At 36.7% G+C, this 16,963-nt stretch overlaps 1 protein-coding gene across 1 annotated transcript; it reads right to left on the bottom strand.

Annotated features, from left to right (window-relative positions):
- Positions 1-1,412: 1,412 nt before the first annotated feature.
- Positions 1,413-13,037, bottom strand: cbln4 (cerebellin 4 precursor). Its single transcript, XM_027144735.2, has 3 exons — positions 12,405-13,037; positions 5,745-5,861; positions 1,413-4,356 (listed from the first exon to the last, which is right to left on the bottom strand). Exons 1-3 carry the CDS (start codon positions 12,672-12,674, stop codon positions 4,159-4,161), a joined length of 585 nt encoding a protein of 194 aa, XP_027000536.1. The 5' UTR covers positions 12,675-13,037; the 3' UTR covers positions 1,413-4,158.
- Positions 13,038-16,963: the final 3,926 nt, after the last annotated feature.

Below are 16,963 nucleotides of genomic sequence, written 5' to 3'. Positions count from 1 at the left end.
CAAATCACAGTTGCAATTCCAATAGGTTGATGACTTTCCTATCTACAAGGTGCTGCCTAAGGATGCTTAAGAGAACATAAAAATAAAGTGCTCGGAGTGCACTGATAATACTGGTCACAAACCTCTGTTATTTTAAAAGGAATTGTCTATATTAAGTAAATAATGTTAGTTACAATAAGGGGTGCATTGATATCTTTTTCCCCCCAGAACGTACAGCTTCAAGTACCTGTTTTATCACTACTGAGATGAATAAACTTCTTATCATTCAATCAATCAATCAATCAATAATTTACACTATGGCCATAAAAAAGCTCACACATGCACTTATGCTACTAGGCTTGCTGTTATATAATATGAGCGAGTTCGTTTTAAATGTAGTGCATTAGGTAGCTATTACATTAGTTTCTTTTGCGTAGGGTTGCGGTAGACACTGCGACATTTGGTAAAAAAAAATGCTTCAGTATAGCTTGGAATTAAAGAACACCACCCCCCCCCACACACACAACCCCCCCACCCCCCAAGCATCCGAATCCCTCAGTGACTGATAGCAACTGATAGTTAAGCACAACATACTGGTAATTTCACTCACCTAGCATTGTCTGTAGCCAGCATGTACTGCAGTGTTGGTTGCAGCCATTAAAGCTCCTTTATCAAGATGCTTTATCAGGATCTATATCTCCTCTTGATGTTGTTAGGGAGCAGATTGTGCTCTCTTTTTTGCGATGATTGTCATTGTTCACTGTGAAATACGTTCAGATCTTCTTTTATAGTAGGATGTGGTTTCAGATTTTGGCATTCGAGCAGTTTTCTAAAAGTTTTTAGATTGAGACCTAATACCAAGGACCAATAGTGATGAATTCCTACTTACACAATTCAGATTTCAACCATCTCCCGTTAATGTCCGATTTAATCTCTAACGATCTTCCCATTTGTCAGTGCATCAAAATTCGCATGGACAGCAAAATCAGTACTGAAGCTCTCATTCACCATCAAACCTCATGATGCTTGGCAAACCTAAAATGCCCATCTCTTCATGTCACACGAATGGTTTTTCTAAGAACAATATCATCAAGCCAAAAATGTTGAATATTACACAAGTAGGACGTTGCACCTCCAAGCAATAGTGGCATTGATTAAAGAGTTCTTCACAAAAACAAATCCATAAATAGCAACAAAATATTCACCTCTATCTATATAAATACTTGTACAGTCTTACAGTGAAAATAGGACAAAAGAAGTTGAGAAAGCATTCTACAGTAGAGGGATGTGCAGTGTCATCTACAGAGCGTTTACTTAAACAGCTGTGCAAGTTTGAACTAATCCAAGAGTTTCTTTAAATGGCATGCCATTGCTGACTCTGGATAAATTTGAAGTTCATTTGGAAACCAAAAGGGGCAATAAAAAGACAAAAATACCTTCTGCATTTATATAATTGCACAGATGCAAAATTAAGAAAGACGTTTCGGGGACCGATTAGAGATACTGCAAATGACAGTACCGCAGGCAGCCAAAGGCAGGGAAACCTTCACATATTATAATAAAGCAACATTTGCATAAGCATGATCTGTTTACTATTGCTAATAAAGCCATGTCAGAGTGAGCTCTGAACTCCGGTCCGGTGTGACAGCGATCACTATCATTTCTATGACGTTAGTAAGATGACCTCTATGGTGCAATTGGATTTATTGGATTTAAATGGAGCCTGGAGAGTTGGCTTTTGAATAGCAAAATGTGCACTTTTTTCTCTAATGATCAAATGTCTATACATAAAATTTTCCCTTGTCTGGGGAAAAAAAAAACCTTTTGCAATTTTTAATCTGAAAGCACTTCTAAAGTCTAAAAGCCTTATTTCTAATAGTCTTTGAATAGTCTTTGCAGTGGACTAAAAAAAAACCCAACGATGCACATGTACAGTACAGTACATTGCAGATTTTCTTGTCTTTGATTGCAAAGCATTTCTGTTTCATTAAAGAGCCAAAGTTTACTATAATTTACTATAATTCAGATGCCAGTGCACCTCAAAGGAAGCCAGTAGGCAGACATACAGTAAGATGTTTGAGAAGTTCTTCCTGCAGTCTACATCTGTCTGACATCAAATTGTTTGATGAGTAAACAGTATTTTAGGAAAAGTGGTGGAATTTCTGTTTCCTTATATTTTCTCTGACCGCGAATATTCGGCTCAGATAAAATCCATAACCTGTATCTTCTAAAACATCTTCCCATTTCACCAAAAATGGCACCACTGATTTCAAGACCATAGTACTGACTTAAAATTGAACTCTTTTATTGTATTACTATCATACTATCATCCTACAATAACAGCTTACAAATTAAAACAGGCCAAGTGTGACTAGTTTTCTGTAGTTCAGTTGATTTGTCATTCTCAAAGTGCCATATTGTCACGGTTTGTCATGTTCACTGAAAGGTGTAGCGCTTTTTCGTAGCCATAAACCATCAGGTATTGTATACAATGCAGAACAACAAACACGAAATACAACGTGGAAAGAAAATTGTGCAAATTCTGATATACAGCAGAAGCACTGCAAATACACGGGACGCTGGCAGTGAGTTTCTATCTGAGACGAGCTCTCCAAGCCTGCTCCCGAAGAGTCGAGTACCAAACTGATCCCCGAGGCTGCCACAGCTAAGCAAAATTTTCAGCGCAACTACATCTGCACAAACATTTCAGGCATAAGAAAAGGGAGATACATTTTTTGCTTTTTTTTTTCCAGTGTTGAAGTTCACCGCAGTGCGCACGCATTTCAGATTTATAATATCTGCACATTTTTATCATCAACTCCGTAACCTTTCCTGATCTTTGCGACATATCTCACGACAGAAAATAAGGTTACGTCGATTGTAGATACACTGTCTTCACGTACATTTACTTTTTACCGTTGTTCTTTTTGTTAGCTTATATAAGCAAAAAGTGTTGCAATTTAATTTTGATTTTTTTTTTCTAAACTTTTTTTTTTACACAAAATCTTGGCAGCTGTGGAATATGGTCTGTTCATTATTTAGCAATGAATGTCTCTTTGTCTTTAAGGCTAACTAAAATAAAATACTTAATAATATATTCATCTCAATGATTAGCCATGGAAACCATTTTAGGGCATTGGGTATACAAGACCTTTATATACTTGGAGATTCCACTGGCTGGTTTCAGGGCAAAAATTCAAATCCAAAAATGTTTTTCTAAAATTTTCTAAAAAAGATTTTTTTTTTTTGCATCTTCTTTACTTTCAGTTTAATATTTCTGTAGGTTAATATAAAGTTTTTCCCCTCTTTATTTTAACAATTTGTTCATGTTCATTAGAGGAATTGATCCAAGCACATAAACGTTGGCATTTCTACTTCTCCCTTCTTTTTTTTTTTTCCTTTATCAGGAACCAAAATTGTGTTTCAAGAAATATATAAAAATAAATGAAATTTAAATTGAACTTTTTGAAATATTGGAGTTTAAATCAAAATGTTTCTAAATATAGAAGTTTGAATGAAAAATTTAAAAGAATAAAAAATAATAAATACATTTATACTGTATATATTCCTTTGTTCCTGAATAATATTTATAAGATTAGGACTAAAATGTTTTTTTCAGGAAAAGAAATCTTCAATAATTCCACTTCAGTGACCCCATGTTTATTGGGCTGAGGTTGAGTGTAGGCATACATTATTAATAATTTATTCTAGAGCTCCTATGATGTGTAAGCACTAAAAGGTCATTTTTGTGCCCCTCGAATTGTCCAAAGAAAAGAAGTGCTATCATATCAAACACTTAATGTATGATCAGATACGAATGACACAAACTTACCCTACAGACATCAGAAAAGGGACTAATATTTGACGCATGGTAAGAAAAATCCACAGCTTTGAAAGAGACTAAATACTTCAGTTGAATTAGTTAAATATACAGTATGAAGGCAACAAAGATTCTCAGCAGGTCCCTAGATGTGTCTTTGCATTGTGAATACAGGAACACACATGCCACAACCAGATGTCTCCAACAGTCCTTTTCACACTTTGCGCAAACAGTGAATGAATGAACGTTAGGAGGATCGCCTCCGGTCCAGGCGTTTCCTGTTAATGCTGACAGATCAGATAAACGACGGTGATACGTTGTTGGCGACACGAAAAAAGCTGGCAGTCATGCCCTCTTTTTCACAGAGGAAATACGAGGAATCCAGAGAAAGTGGAATACTGCCATCCACCTACTAGATTTCCCTTCTCTAGTTTCAGGTAAACCTTGTCCTCCTTGTCCAGGTAGAGGAGAACACCATTGGTAGCAGCCTCTCGCGTCACGTCTTTGTCACCTGCAAAGGCAGAGATGACCGGCTTTCCATTTAACATCAAGTTGACCTAAAAAAAAAAAGAGAAGTCTGTATGAATAAAAACGATCACGGATAAACAAAATGCAGCTGATGATGTCTTAAAGGAGAAATGTACGCTTTTACAGAAATTCTGTAATCGTCCAGAAACAAGAATCCAAAAAGACAAGCTAATATGTTTTAGACGTGCATAGTGTAGGCTTGTGCGATTTAGGCAGAATTTCCTTTTTAAAATATCTCTAGAAGAGTGAATTTGCACTATTTCAGATTTGCTGAAGGTGTAATAATAATAATAATAATAATAATAATAATAATAATAATAATAACCATCTGTGCAGTCTGGATCGGTAGCAATCGTGAAAACTCAGCTGGTCGGTGGATTTCATTACATGATTCTTCAGTCATCCACATAAAAAAAAAAACATTTCAATATAATATTTTTAAGAATCATGACCACATAACTGATCATTTACAGTTTTATTTTACTTTTGCAGCCAAAAATGCTTGATTTATTTATTTTATTTCTTTTTTCAATTTGCAGAGATTTTTGCGCTTTTAATTTTGAATATATTTTGAATTTTTTTTATTGTGCAGGAAGCTTATTAAATTGGTAAAATTGCAAACACAGGATTCTTCTTTTAAACACCTACCAGTGAAGACACATATAATTCTATTATAGAGGGTCGTTAGACAGCTTTGTCCGAATGCATGTCATGGTGATGATCTCACACGAATGCATCATTGACCCCAAATCTGTGGAAAATCTGTGGTCATTTTTGAAAAAATTGCAATTTTATCCAAATATTGTGAAAAATATTAATTTTGCGTTCATTTCCGTGAAAAATCCTGGAGAGACCGGTTTAAGCTGTTGATGCTGCTCGGTGTTGAGCAGGAGAGCACAGAATAAATTATGAAGAGGTTAAAAAAAACGCATAACCATCATCTCAATCATAACCATTAATGTAATTCAGAGTTAGATGTGCTAGTTGCAGTTCTTTATTCTTTAAATGGACAAAATTATATTTTTTTTTCTCTTTAGGCAAAAACAAAAAGACATCCCTAATAAATATAATGAATAATTTATGTTTAATAAATTTTTGTCTAATTTTAGCTCAGTCAAACATACAGCGAGAGATTTTTATTCATATTCATGTAATCAGAAAGTGAGAAAAGGGGCGGGGCTTCCAGGAAGCGACTTTTAATATTGTAGAGTTCAAATTATTCAAGATTCACATGTCAGTTATCCCAGCTCTCTTTTTATTGTGCAGACAAATACAGCTCTTTTAGCATATTTCTCAGTGATACCTTGTACAGGCGTATTTTACAGAGCCCCTACAGTACATCCTGCCTGTGTAGGGATGATAATATCATTATAATCGCACAAGCCTGCCATGGAGCATTGCTCATATTCCTTCTCACCTGTATGGTTTGGCTCTGATATACTTTAATAACATGGAAGTTGAAGCTGTAGATGCCTTTGCGTGGAGACAGAAATACAGAGTCCAATGTGAAATAGTTTCCTATGTTGACAAGAACCTGTAGGGTGGAAAAAATATATTTCAGGGGCATCAAAGCATGAAATTAAGTTTAAAAAAAAAATAAAGCAAAACAAAAACAAATGTTGTTATAAAGAAATATCTTGACCAAGCTTTATAATTCAAGCATTTCTTCTTGTATGCTTTTTAAAAAAAATGCCAGATTGAAAAGCCTGAACATTTTATCATGAGATAGGAATAGAGATCTTGACTGAAATGCACATTTGCATTTGTGCACAACTTCCTCGCTGCTATCACGCTCTGATGCTGACTATTAAAATACAGGATTTATAACTTAACCATGCTCTTTTTATGCTCATTCATTTAAAATAATGCTTTAAAAAATGCAGAGAACAATCTTCATTAGATACAGCTCTACTTTTTAAGGGATTTTACAGTCCGTTAAGTTGACAGCATTGCACTTGCATAAACTAGCATTTCTAGCATCGGGTATTATTGAATCGATTGTTAGCCTGGATAAAATGAGATACTTTATTAAATCCAAATACTTCTAGGATTGTCTAGGGCTTCTCATCTTCCCACGTGAACCTTACAAGGGTTTAGCAAAAACTGTGTAAAAAAAAAAATTGTTTTGTGCATGAACAACATCTGAATCAGAGGGATCTAAAGGGAAGAGCAACAAACAGAAAAATCCTTGTGCCCAAGGTCATCACATGTATGCAGACTATTGTCTAGAAAAAGTCCATTTATTAGTCTTTGTCTCATGGCCTACCATGTCACGAACCAAAGAACACAAATAACACAACAATCTCTGGCAGGAACAAAATCATCAAAGTTGGAATAGTGAGTCCTGAGGGAAAGTTCAAACTACTGTATGCTGTAAACAACGTCTATCTACTCATCCTGTCTGGTGTCAGGAGTAGGGTACAGCAACGGTTCTGTAATTGTGTGGAAATGTTTTCCTGGTCCACATTCAAACTCCTGATTATAATAATTAAAAATGTCACAATACACCTAAAGAGTTTGTGCTCAGTTTTATCCACAATAAGAACAATAAGATCCAGACTAACAATCCACCATGGGACAAGGCTTGTGCTGTAACTCACTGGTTCAAGGACCATTTCAGGGAGTTTTTACTGCTATAATGGTTTTTAAAGCCCCCAGAGTTCTACACTATCCAGAATATTGGGGTTGAGGTGGAAATGGTAGTTCAAAACAAGAGACAGGACAGTTGTTATTTCCACATGGTACAATACAGCCAGCATCTTGTGTAACCCATATCCAGACTAATTCATGCCGGTCATCGGAGATACAACATTCCAGTGGATCTACTGGGGTCCAAAAGTCTGAAACCGGGGCCCGTATTCATAAAGATTCTAAGAATGATCTCAGAGAGCTCCTAAATTAACTTTCTAACTAGGAATCTTAGCATAAGAGTGATTCATGACCGATCTCAGAGCAACTGAGCAAGGACAATACAACAACTTTTATCTGAGAGAGGAGGTGGGGCTTAACCTGTTACTAGGTATGACACATTCCGTGATTGGTTGTTGGCGTTGTTGTATGAACAACGTTGTTGTATATATATATATATATATATATGGCATTTCTAAGAATTTCTAAGAATTTTCTCACTAGCATCAATAATTTTTAAATGCATAAAAAATAAATAAAAGAAAAGAAAACAAAGAAAGAAAGGAAAAAAAGAAAAAACTTAAATAATCTTCATGTTAATAATTGCTTAATAATAAAATAAATAATGCATAAATAATTCTGTACGTTTCATTGGTCGCTTTTTAGAGTTAAGCAAATTTCTGACACGGTGACATTTATAACTCCTTTCTACAAAAGGCCAGATACTAAAGAACATGCTCAGACAACAATCCCATGGTTTTGATCTAACATTAATCATTAGGATTTACACAATCCATGTCCAGCTTGAGGCTTAACTGTCGTTACAGGAAAAGGAAAATGTCAGATACAAAAAAAAAATATCAAATTTGTGTTTTCACTCAGTTTACTGATTGTATCACTTCTACTGTGTCACATCCTTTGTAATCTTCCAAATTTAAGCAGTTTCTTAACTCTTCTTAGAATTTTGTGAGAAGTTAATGATCAGTTTTGGTCAAATGAGCAATGTTTGCTGAAAGTATTTAACCTGGGGATATGACATTTGTTGCATTTTATGTAAAAATGAAAAATTAAGGATGGTGTTTATGAAAAAAGCTTCATTTTCTACTTGCATTAAACCTCGTAGCCTACAGAAATTGTGATTATGTGAGCAAATTAATACAGCTAAAGGAAGGTATTAAATTTGTCAAAAACCCTTTATACCAGTTAAAGACAACATTATGTCTTCCATCAAGTTTTAATAAAAATGTTGAGTAAGATTACGTCTCAAAAGAATCAGAAAGTTTCTTAAAATGATTTAATATGACCTTCTCAAAATCTTTTTCAATATTAGATATTTAGCATAAATTGATTCCGACAACAGTGAAATAAAGACAGAAGATTTTCAACTTCCATTTTTAACACGTCTCGAACCTCATGTTTAGTTGGTTTAGTCTCGTGCAAAAACCTTGTTTACATTTGATTTCCTCCCCAACTTTGCTTGTGATGCATAATACAGAACATTTCATAAATCTGCAAGATTCACAATTTATCCCATTCCGTGTGTACAAAACAATACTGAGCTGGAAAAAAAAAAAAGCTCATTGAATTTACTTCATTCAAATGCATACCACTGGTTCGACATGATTGATTTGAGTAACATTAACACAATTACTGATTCGAACGTGTCTTTTCAAAGCCCTGATTAATATCAAACACCTGAGTTGAGAATCAAACCCACAATGGTGTTTTGCATCAGCCACATTACCACTGCTCTATTCTTCCTTGAAAGGTTTAATCACCTACATTTAATATTATAGTTCTAGTTCCTGTCAGTGCCAACATCCTCATGAAATGTAATTGGTTTATTTTAATAATACGTGAATTGTTAATTCATCTTAGTATAAGCAATGAAATCACTTTTTTTTTTTCCAGTGTGGTAATTGTGAGATCATAGTAAATCAGGCCCTATGTTTACAACGTGTATTATTACTAGTACTACTGTATTACTAGTATTTGGTAAACTGGTGGAAACATTAAATCAATGTGCCTTGTATAAATCTTTTGTAGTTTGCTTTATCATAAAAAAATAAATAAATAAAGCAATCCGTGCCTTTATGCTTTTTGCTTCAATTTGATTTGGGTTTGTTTATACACCAACGTTATAGACAGGAAAAAAAGTCCAAATTTGAACATATTTTCTCCCTCTTTAAGCTTCCTCGTGGTCTTGAGATATCGGCGTACAAGCAGAGGAGGTATTGTGACTCTTCTGACTCTATTGTCTCAGGCCCATTGGGGTTTCAGCTCACTTTCTTTATTGTGCTTATTGTGCCACTTTTAGCCAACAAAGGTGCTCTGACTCGGAATGTAAAATAGAGAGTTTGAAGCTCTCCCTGTAAAAAGGCCCATTATAGTCTTTTGGGATTTATTGCTTTTTTTTTGGTATATTTCTATGCCAAATACGTGATAAATTATACGGTGTTTAATGTCTGTTTCTATTTAAAGATTCATAAAATAAACACTGTGACTTCATTTGACATTTAATACAATGACAGTTTGATATTCCAGACAGATCTAAACATTTCTCCAATATATCAAGTTGCACAATGATTATACTTCTTTTGTGCCTGACAATTGTTGTTTTTGTTGGCAACATCGAAATATCAAAAGTGCTTGAATAGAAATGCAAAACTATTGGCATTAGGAGTTCCCGGAATAATAGACAACGAGGAAAACATGTAGAACAGGCCAGCTTTGCAATACAACACTACATATTTTCTGGGGGGGGTTCTGTTTATTTTATTTTTTTATCCACCTGCCTCATTTCTGTCACAGCCATCTGGGAAAGATAAGACACAATCACCTGCCATGAACATATCTAGACGCTCCAGAAAGCTCACAAATGGACATCCAATACTCCTTTCCAAACCCTAGATGCTCGTTCCAATGAGTGTTGAGAAGATTAAGCACCATCGGCACCAGTATCCATCCCGTTGGGAGCGTGGCTAGCATCCACAGAGCTCTCACACAATACACAGCAGGCCAGCATGGTTTGCTCCACTGCCAGAGAGTTACATAAATGACCCAAGAGGCCTCAATCATTGGGGTAGACAGAATGTATGGTTGGTTGGATGATTGGTTGAATGGTTGGCTGGTTAGTTGGTTGGTTGATTTGTGATTTGTGTGCAATGAGGTTTTGCACAAAGCAGAGTTAGAGAGCAGCTGGTCAGTCTTCCTTCTTTTATCACTCCCTCCTGCCCCTGCAGCCAAAGTAATGAGTAAGGAATAATAGGTCCTCAAGGGCGGCCTATACGCAGCACATCTCAGCAGAAAAAGCAGCCGAGTTTTATTTTGTGTCCTGCATCAAAATGCACAGTTATTAGCACCGTGTTTGCAGAAGTAGAGATAAGAAAGAGCAGAAGGGAGAGTTGGAAGGGAGCAGTGTGTGGTGAAAGGTAGCACGCTGCCTTGTTAATAGTTAATATATTCTGTAGTCCATCTGTTTGGGAGCTTAATTAAGACTTTATTAAAGCTTGAGCCAAATCTTAAATCTGAGCCTCTTAAATGGATGAAATTTTTTAGTAAGAATATAACATTTTTTTCAATATCTAAAATCTAAGAAAAAATGATAACATGCTTCAGCTTTTATCCAATAACTAGGATTCGGTAAATGAGCAAAACGCTATTTTTGGCAGCATGGATCTACAGAATGCTATCAGTGAATATCCCAAAGCAATAAGCAATGTCAGCTCTGCATGGTCCAGTCAATCCAAAACGCCAAAGCTGAGCTCTATCAGATGAATTTTGCCCCGGCCTGTTTGTGTGCATGTGTGTGTCAGAACTGAATGACAAGTGAATGATGAGAAGCATGAAGGTTAGTGATGTGTCAACGCAGCATGAGTTGGAAGTTATAATCTGGGAAAATATAAAGCTGAACAATACTGACCATATATATGTTTATAAATTTAATATAAATTAATATATACTGCGATTATTGCTATTACAAAACACCTCGAAATATATTTTAAAAAAGGAGCTTATGGCACGTCTGTGGGCATGGTTACAAATTGCATCATTTTTAATAAAATAATTTATGCCTACTGGATCATGTGAAAGCCATGAATCATCAAAAACACCCACAGAAACACTCATCTGTAACATCTAAGCACACAAAAAAATAGTAATCAGTTGGAAGGGTTCATTTGCATTTTGCAGCCTTGTATTGCATCGAATCAGAAAGGATCTAACAAGTACATTGTGTAACCATACACAAAAGCTGTATCGGTGATCCATAAATGTTAAATAAAATTATGCAAGTTGCAGTATGATGTATGACTTAAGATATAAAGATTAGGTTTATGAATTGCAGTGCTGCAGGTATACAGACAGTAAAACAGGTAAGGTGTGCGCAGTAATGATTTATGTAGGCTACTGACTGTAGCACAGCACAGCTGCACTTTATCACAGTGGGCAATACTGTGCATGGAGTGTGCGCTTTTCCACACTTCATGGTGTCTACATGGTCTTCTCTAGAGCTTCTCTAGTCTCTGTTCAGCCGTGAGGAAAAGCAGGGGCCTGTACCAGTTTTGAAACAGTACACGAGATAACTTGAATCTGATACAGAACTGTAATATTTACATTTTATCATTTATTATACTGAAACTGGTGACATGCAGAAAGTACAGAACACTTCATGTATATAGGATATTTACACTGGCGTCCGCAAAAACACAAAACTGAACAAAATCGACCTAGAAATATATGATCTTATAGCGTGAATGAATCGATATAAATAATCTCGCATACATTTTGTGTGTCATTAACCAACTCTATGAACAAAAAATGGATAACTCACTGTTGTATTAATAATATCGGTGACTTTAAACCCACTAAATGCTAACTTAAAAACTAATAATATTCTTATTAATAATAATAATAATAATAATAATAATAATAATAATAATAATAATAAATAGAAGAAGAAGAAGAAGAAGAAGAAGAAGAAGAAGAAGAAGAAGAAGAAGATGATGAAGAAGGTGGTATTTTTTGTTGATTGTTTTTGTTATTGTTTTTTTTTCATTCATTGCTAAAGAATTTTGAATAATATACAGACTTTCACTAAGAAAATATTCAGAAATTAAAGGTAACAAAAAGAATGTATATGGTGCTTGTGGTATTCTTTTATTTAGGCTGTAAAGCAAATCTTATTGAAAGTCCAGTTGTAATACTGAATATATGGTCTGTAAAAGGTACCCTTAGTGGTACCACCCCTTTTTTAGTGACCAATAATAATAACCAAATGATCCTTTACATAGAGTATTTGCAAATATTTAATATTTAACTAAAAAAAAAACATTGTTCAATATTTCTGTATTTGTTGCAATCTGTTTTGCAGGCAGATATGCATGCATGACAATAATACTTCTGGCTAAAGTTTTCTAAGTGAAAAATGCAACAACTAAACGTTCTTTACTTGGTCGAAGTAGATGATCCGCGTTTTGTTGCTCATCTCTGAGGGCTCGTGGTTGTTGCTCCTCACGGCTGAAAAGGCCACCTTGGAGTTGGCCGCGCGCACTGAGATGCCGAGCGGAGACGAGGAGCCTCTGGCGTCGGAAGCCGGGTTCGAGTCGCACACCACCAGGCATTTCCCCTCCAACACAATGGGCTCTGTGTCATTCTGCCCAGTTGTGAGCCCCACCAGAGCCAGCACGCTGAGCCACACAGCCGCGGAGTTACTCAGCATCGTGAAAAATCTAAATCCCTTTAGCACAAACTTCCAAAAATGTTCCTCTCGTACCTTGCGCTTTTTCCCCAGATCCTGCGCGCGCTTCAGAGAAAAATCCCCCGGATTCCTCTAAACGCTGCGCGTTAATTCTGAAACTCTAGTCATTGTATTTCTTCATTTAAATATGTATTGTAGGAAAATATTTTCCCATCCCTCTGTTCTGCTAATGAGCGGATGTTTTAAACTCCACAAGAGGGGGAATATGGTGCAGAAGAGAGGCAAGCGCGCCTCAGCACTGTGGCTGAGTGTCATCAGTCCACGCGAGCTCCTTTTCCTGGCATTGTGCGCGTTGCTAACAGAGAGAGAGAGAGAGAGAGAGAGAGAGAGAGAGAGAGAGAGAGAGAGAGAGAGAGAGAGAGGTGTAACCGCAGTGCGCGCGCAATTACCTCCCAATTAATTTTACACCGACTGAAAGCCTAAACCTCTTATCCTGTGCGTTATTCTCTTGCGACACGTTTTCTACAGCCTTTAATACCTGGCGACTTTTGGTTCACAAGATTCCTACAGAACCCCTCGGTTCTCATCATGATGCACCATGTGATTTCTGGGTAATCTTAGCACATAGTGGCGGTGTGGAGTAGGTAAAGATGACTGCACAAAAAAAAATACCTATCCAAGTGTCCATTCCATACAGGAAGGGGCTTTGTTTAAAAAATACAAATCGATAAAATATCAGAGTAGAAAAGGATCAATGGATCTTTTAAACTGAACAGGATTTCTTCGGTCTTGACAGTACAACACACCATCCAAAAGCTCAATTATTGTTAGTGTGCTTGAATTATTTATCACGTCAAGGTGAATGGGGTTTTCTATCCATGCACATTTTAGTACAAAGATACAAAAGTAGTCCTTAAGGACTATGAACCTTAAATGAATTCTAAAAAAGTGCATTACATCCTCAAGGTCCTTTAACCACAGATATAAAGCATGAGCATTTGTTGACATTGCCTTTTTATTTTGAATCTCATAAGATTCACCATAAACTAGAAAACCTGATCCAAGGCTTGTGGATAAGCAGCAGAACGTCTTTAAAACTATATCATACTGTAAGTCACCTTAAATGGTGGACCTTGTAATGGTCTTCATACCTGGGGAAAAAACTCTTTTCGTCACACAGTGTACATTGTATTTTTTGTGGATTTTTACCATATTATTATGATTACGCATGTGTGAGGCATTCGAGCAGTCGTCTGCTACTTCGACCAAACATCAGAGAGCTCCTGCAGGATGTTTTAAAAGCAACGGGTTTTTAAATGATTCATTTATTTCAGTGGTGTTCAGCTTGTACTGATATGGTCATGCATACAGAAACCCACATTAAAAATCTACCTGAACTCCTTTGGGGGTGGGGGAGGGAATGCAGCTTATTGTTTTAGTGCCATAGATTTATTTCTACAATAAATAGTCTGAACTGCACTGAGGCTTTACTTTCTATAATGATGGTGTTTCATCAGAAGTCTGCTAAAGCATTATGTTCAAGAATCACTTTGGTATTCTTTACAGCAACACAGACCTTTGCAAAAGAAAACTACAATTAACCTTGGGATTAAAACAGGTAGCAGAATTTGTTAGATAGTAATATTGGGTCTGCATGAATGTGCTTGGGAAACCCAGTGCATTTCAAACAGATTATAATGTCTCGTTCTTGCCCTGCTCTGTCCTTGAAACAAGGCAGAAATAGTCCCTCGCCATTTTGCTGACAATTGTTAGCACAAATAAACAATGGAGCTGCTTGACGCTTGCACACTGCAAATCAAGCGAGCATACTCGACGCTCACACTTTCTCTGTCTCTTAACTTTCTGTAAAACAGTCTGCCTTAGAAGAAGAATAACATGAAAGTGGTAATTCTTGGGTTAGGTGTGATTATCACCAGGCTATTAAAATGTAACACAAAAGAGCTACAGATTGCTGGGAGTGAGAGTGGGTGGAAGATTCAGTATTGCTGTATGCTTTGTAAAATATTGACAGGGACAATTGAATTGAAATAGCTCATTGGTGTTGTAATAGCTTGTAGTTAATTTATAATGCAGCCCTCACCTGAAATGTTGCCATTTAGATCGGTGACAAAATGGAAATCTATTATGACTGGAGGCTGGATGGTAGCCACTGGTTGCCGCTTCACAGCTCTGGAATTCTTGTTTTAAGCCTGAACTCTGGAGTTTTGTATGTTCTCCTTATGTTCACCTGGTTTCCTTCAGGTTCCTTTACGTAGATTAAACCTTGGCATTACTGTATGAGTGACAGCTACTTAAAATACCCACCTGTCGCAGAGATCCCTCATGATCCTCCCCAGGATAAAGCAATGAATAAAGAAGGATCTCCCAGGCCTTCAGTTGCATTAAATATACACAAAGAAAAATAAACAAAATACAGATCAACATTTAACTTTTCAGCATACCAACAGAGATCATCTTTAAGTATGTTTTAGATTCTTTTTAATACAAAGTGTTTGTGAGTTTCTCTATTATTGGGCATCCCATAATGGACAATGACCAAACAACACCTAGCGGTAGTGTCAGAATGAAGAATTAATATTTGATTGAGGAAGGATTATTGGATTCTTGCCAGTTTAGTCTTCAGGACAAACGCCAAAGGATAATCTAGGCCAAAATGTCTATTCTTGGGCAACTCTGAAATAGATGAGCAAGATTTTGAGCAGCACAAATGAATCAACCTTCAGTGCCCAAGTATATATTTATATATATTCTTAGGTACAACAGCCTCATCACATCAACCTATTGACACTGTTTGTGGTGGAAAGCCTCTTGGGTCCAGTTGTGAGTGTGATTATAATTCAGTGGGATATGGAGAGCTTGACACGACCGGAGGCCTTCCTTGAAAAACATGAAGCCACTTCAGTAATTGCATGGTGTAGTCAGTCAACCTATCGTCCGTTTAGCATAGGGACGTAGCTGCATTTTACTGATGTGTGTGTGTGTGTGTGTGTGTGTGTGTGTGTGTGTGTGTGTGTGTGTGTGTGTGTGTGTGTGTGTGTGTGTGTGCCTTTGTTCTAAACATCTCAGTGTGTAGACACAGGTGAAGAGGTCTGTCTGCCGATGACATTAAAATTCATCCGAAAGCCTCCAGCATCTAATTTATTTCAGTTACTCGCTTTTGTGAGAACATAACAAGTCTTTCCGATAGAAGGTAAAAAAATATATATATTCAGTTTTGATCTGAGGCAAGCTAGGATCTTTATTACTATTATTTTTATCAGAGATCAAACACCGAAAAATTATAACGGCGCCGTGGATTAAAACAATCAACAAAGTAAAGCTTTCCCAGTTCAACAGCTCTGAGCATACAATAACGTTCTAAAGACCAGGATGAAAAGTACTTTGAGGCTGTACCTCGCCTGACAGGCGTGACAGACTTTAGTAATGAGTTTGGTCAGATTGTTAGTGACTTTAACAACACAGTGAGTGAAGTGGAGTCAGTGGTTAACCCTCTGCAGATGGCGTGACTCTGAGAGAGCTACAGATTCGTGCTTGAGTCGTATACTGGCAGCAAAGTGGCGGCATGGGTCCGTCAACTTCAGTGGCCCGGAAAATTGTTTAATCTGAGCGGTTTAAAATAGGATCGCAGCACATCTGGGTTTTTTTTTTCTTACAGGCATAAATACAATGGCAGGTTGGTCAAGGGGGTTGAATTTCTACTAGTGTCTGGTCTAGACAATTCTAGTAGAAAAAGAATAAATATTAGTGCATGAAAATAAAATGAACTAGAACGTTAAAAGTTTCTGAGCCGAGGAACAGTGGTAGCAAGGTGGGAATACATTACGCAAGAAAATATTCACACACTAGCCGTGTACTAAATTTTATCCTAGACACTATGCACCTTTTTAACCAATAGCAAACGTCCTTAAGCGACTTCGCTAGTTTTAGGAGGATGCAGAGTGTTTTTTAAATGTTAAAAACCTAATCACACAATGTGGACTAACTCAAAAGACATTGTAAAAATGTAAAAATTTGTCAGCACCTGGTAGCCACGTAAGCACAGCTCAGACCCATGAGTGCACGAAGTGTCCAACGTTCCACACTTTTTTTTTTTTTTTTTTTTTTGTTTAAATAAAAGCATGCAATTTGGGATGCACCTATTCATATCTACTGAGAGGTGGAAAGAAACCAGAGAACCCAGGTGAAACTCAGATACAGATACAGGGAGCACTTGCGAAACTCCATGTCCAAGCATCAATAAACCAAGCTCGATGAGACAATGACGCAATAACGCAACGCTACCCACAAAA

This window comes from Tachysurus fulvidraco, chromosome 23 (genome assembly GCF_022655615.1).
Source record: "Tachysurus fulvidraco isolate hzauxx_2018 chromosome 23, HZAU_PFXX_2.0, whole genome shotgun sequence".
Classification (NCBI taxonomy): Eukaryota; Metazoa; Chordata; class Actinopteri; order Siluriformes; family Bagridae; genus Tachysurus; species Tachysurus fulvidraco.
The sequence above is the reverse complement of the archived record's forward strand: the minus strand, read 5'-3'. Positions and strand labels throughout refer to the sequence as shown.